Source organism: Myotis davidii, unplaced genomic scaffold (genome assembly GCF_000327345.1).
Source record: "Myotis davidii unplaced genomic scaffold, ASM32734v1 scaffold880, whole genome shotgun sequence".
In the NCBI taxonomy this organism is placed as follows: Eukaryota; Metazoa; Chordata; class Mammalia; order Chiroptera; family Vespertilionidae; genus Myotis; species Myotis davidii.
This window is the reverse complement of record NW_006292566.1, coordinates 312,712-314,500: the sequence shown is the minus strand read 5'-3', so window position 1 is coordinate 314,500 and position 1,789 is coordinate 312,712. Positions and strand designations below refer to the sequence as shown.

The 1,789-nt window shown below is 67.7% G+C and overlaps 1 protein-coding gene across 1 annotated transcript in view; it reads right to left on the bottom strand.

Annotated features, from left to right (window-relative positions):
* Positions 1-1,789, bottom strand: part of MRPL23 (mitochondrial ribosomal protein L23) — a gene marked incomplete at its 5' end in the record, with an annotated part of 5,237 nt that overhangs the window by 2,370 nt on the left and 1,078 nt on the right. Inside the window, 2 exons of the mRNA XM_015565469.1 lie at positions 1,040-1,113; positions 1,572-1,654. Of these exons, the coding sequence (XP_015420955.1) occupies positions 1,040-1,113; positions 1,572-1,654 (157 nt within the window). The remainder of the gene's footprint in view (positions 1-1,039; positions 1,114-1,571; positions 1,655-1,789) is intronic.

Here is a 1,789-nt window from a genome sequence, read left to right as displayed (position 1 = left end):
GTGAAGGGCCTCGAGGCGAGTGTGGGCTTATGGCCGTCCACCCGCCTGACAAAGACGGCCGGCCGAGCCGACACAGGACACAGGCGTCTTTATGAGCCCAGCCCCCCCCCACGGGCCGATTTTACGCGGCAAATATTAGGCCAAATAATTACGGGCCGTTCAGGACAACAGCTGTGACTGTTTTTCAGAAAAGCTGCCACGCGGACAGGGCCCCCTCACCGAGGGCCTCCGCCCGGAGCAGCTAGGCCTGCGGCCGGCTTCACCACAACGCTACTGCCATCTAGCGGCCGGCGCCGTGGCTCCACGCCGAGCTCCGACACAGAAACAGCAAACTGGAGGCCCCCCCACCCCCAAACAGAGGGGGCACCTCCCGGACCCAGCGACCGCGGAGACCCTGCCGGGGGCCCTCGCAGCCTTGGGGTCCGGGGAAAGCACCTCTGAGAGCGGGAGAGGGACGCGGGAGTGAGTGCTTGACTGTCCACAGCCCTGGGCTCGGTCAGGAAGGCTTGAGTGGCCGGATCCCCCTGGCCAGGCAGGAGCCACAGGGGGAACCCGGGTGCCAACTGTGCAGGCGCCCACAACCCGACGTGCCAGGGAGGGCTCTGGGCCGGGGCCCCCACAAGGACGGGCACCGTGGCAGGCTCCCTCCAGCCTGGGAGCCGTCCCCGTGCAGGGCCCCAGGACCGCGGCTCTGATCCTGGTCTGGTTTCTGTCAGAGCCCAGATCCTGAGCCTGGGGGGGCCTGCTCTGCCCACAGCGTGTTCAAAGTTCAAAGGCTCAACAGGGTGGCCCCCGAGAAGCTCCAAAGTGCCCCGACCCGCCCCTCCCACCAGCTTAACTGTGCTTTGAACCCCAGCTCCGCACGGATCTTGTTGTGGATTAGAGCGAAGGGCAGTGGACCTTGAGATCCTGCCCCTCAAGGCCTTCCTGGGCCCCGGGCAGTGGCTGCTGCACAAACACGGCCGGCCCCCGCCCCCCGAGAGGTCACTGCCGGTCACAGCGGCCCCCGCGCCCCTGCCGCCGCCAGGCACGCACTCACCAGCTGCACGTAGGCCACCTTGTAGTCCGGCTTCTTCACTCTGAGGTTCCTGTGGTCCCTCTTCCTGTTGGAACCTGTCGGGGGAGAAACCCTTGTCTGCCAACACGAAGCTCTAAGTCCCACTAATCCAGCGCCCACTTTCTAAAGAGACGGGCCGGAGAGACGGGGTGCACGGGTGCCGGCAGGGCACACCCCAAAGGCGGCCGTGCAATCTGCGGGCCGTGCCGGGGGCGCGAGCCAGGCCCCTCTCTGCTAAAACCCCCAGCACGGGGCTTCTTGGTCAGCACCGCGGCTCCCGCTGGCTCCTCGCCTCAGACCGAAGGCCTTCAGGTCCCCGGGGAGGAACGGGCAGGCGAAGGGGTGAAGCAGCGCTCTGAGGGGCCTGTGAGAAGTGCGACCCTGGAGGTCATCCCGGTGCCCTGTGCCGAGAGCTAGACCCACGGAGTGGCCGCAAGGGTGAGGTGGTCAGTGGCACGGGGGGCGGGGGGTGATCCCATACGTGCGACAGGGAGCAGCCCCGCCAGGCACCCACCATGCTGCACCCTGGTCCGCACGGCGGCCACGGGCACGCTGTAAATGCGCTCCAGGTAGTTCCTCAGGTCCACCCTGGTCATCCTGGGGGAGGAGGAGGACAGGGGTGTGTGAGCTGGGCCGGCGAACAGCAGCCCGGCTTTGGGGTGAGAGTCGCTGGGTGGCGGGGAGGCCGGGGCCCAGCCTCCTCGGCCACATCAGGGAGAAGCCAGGGCCCTG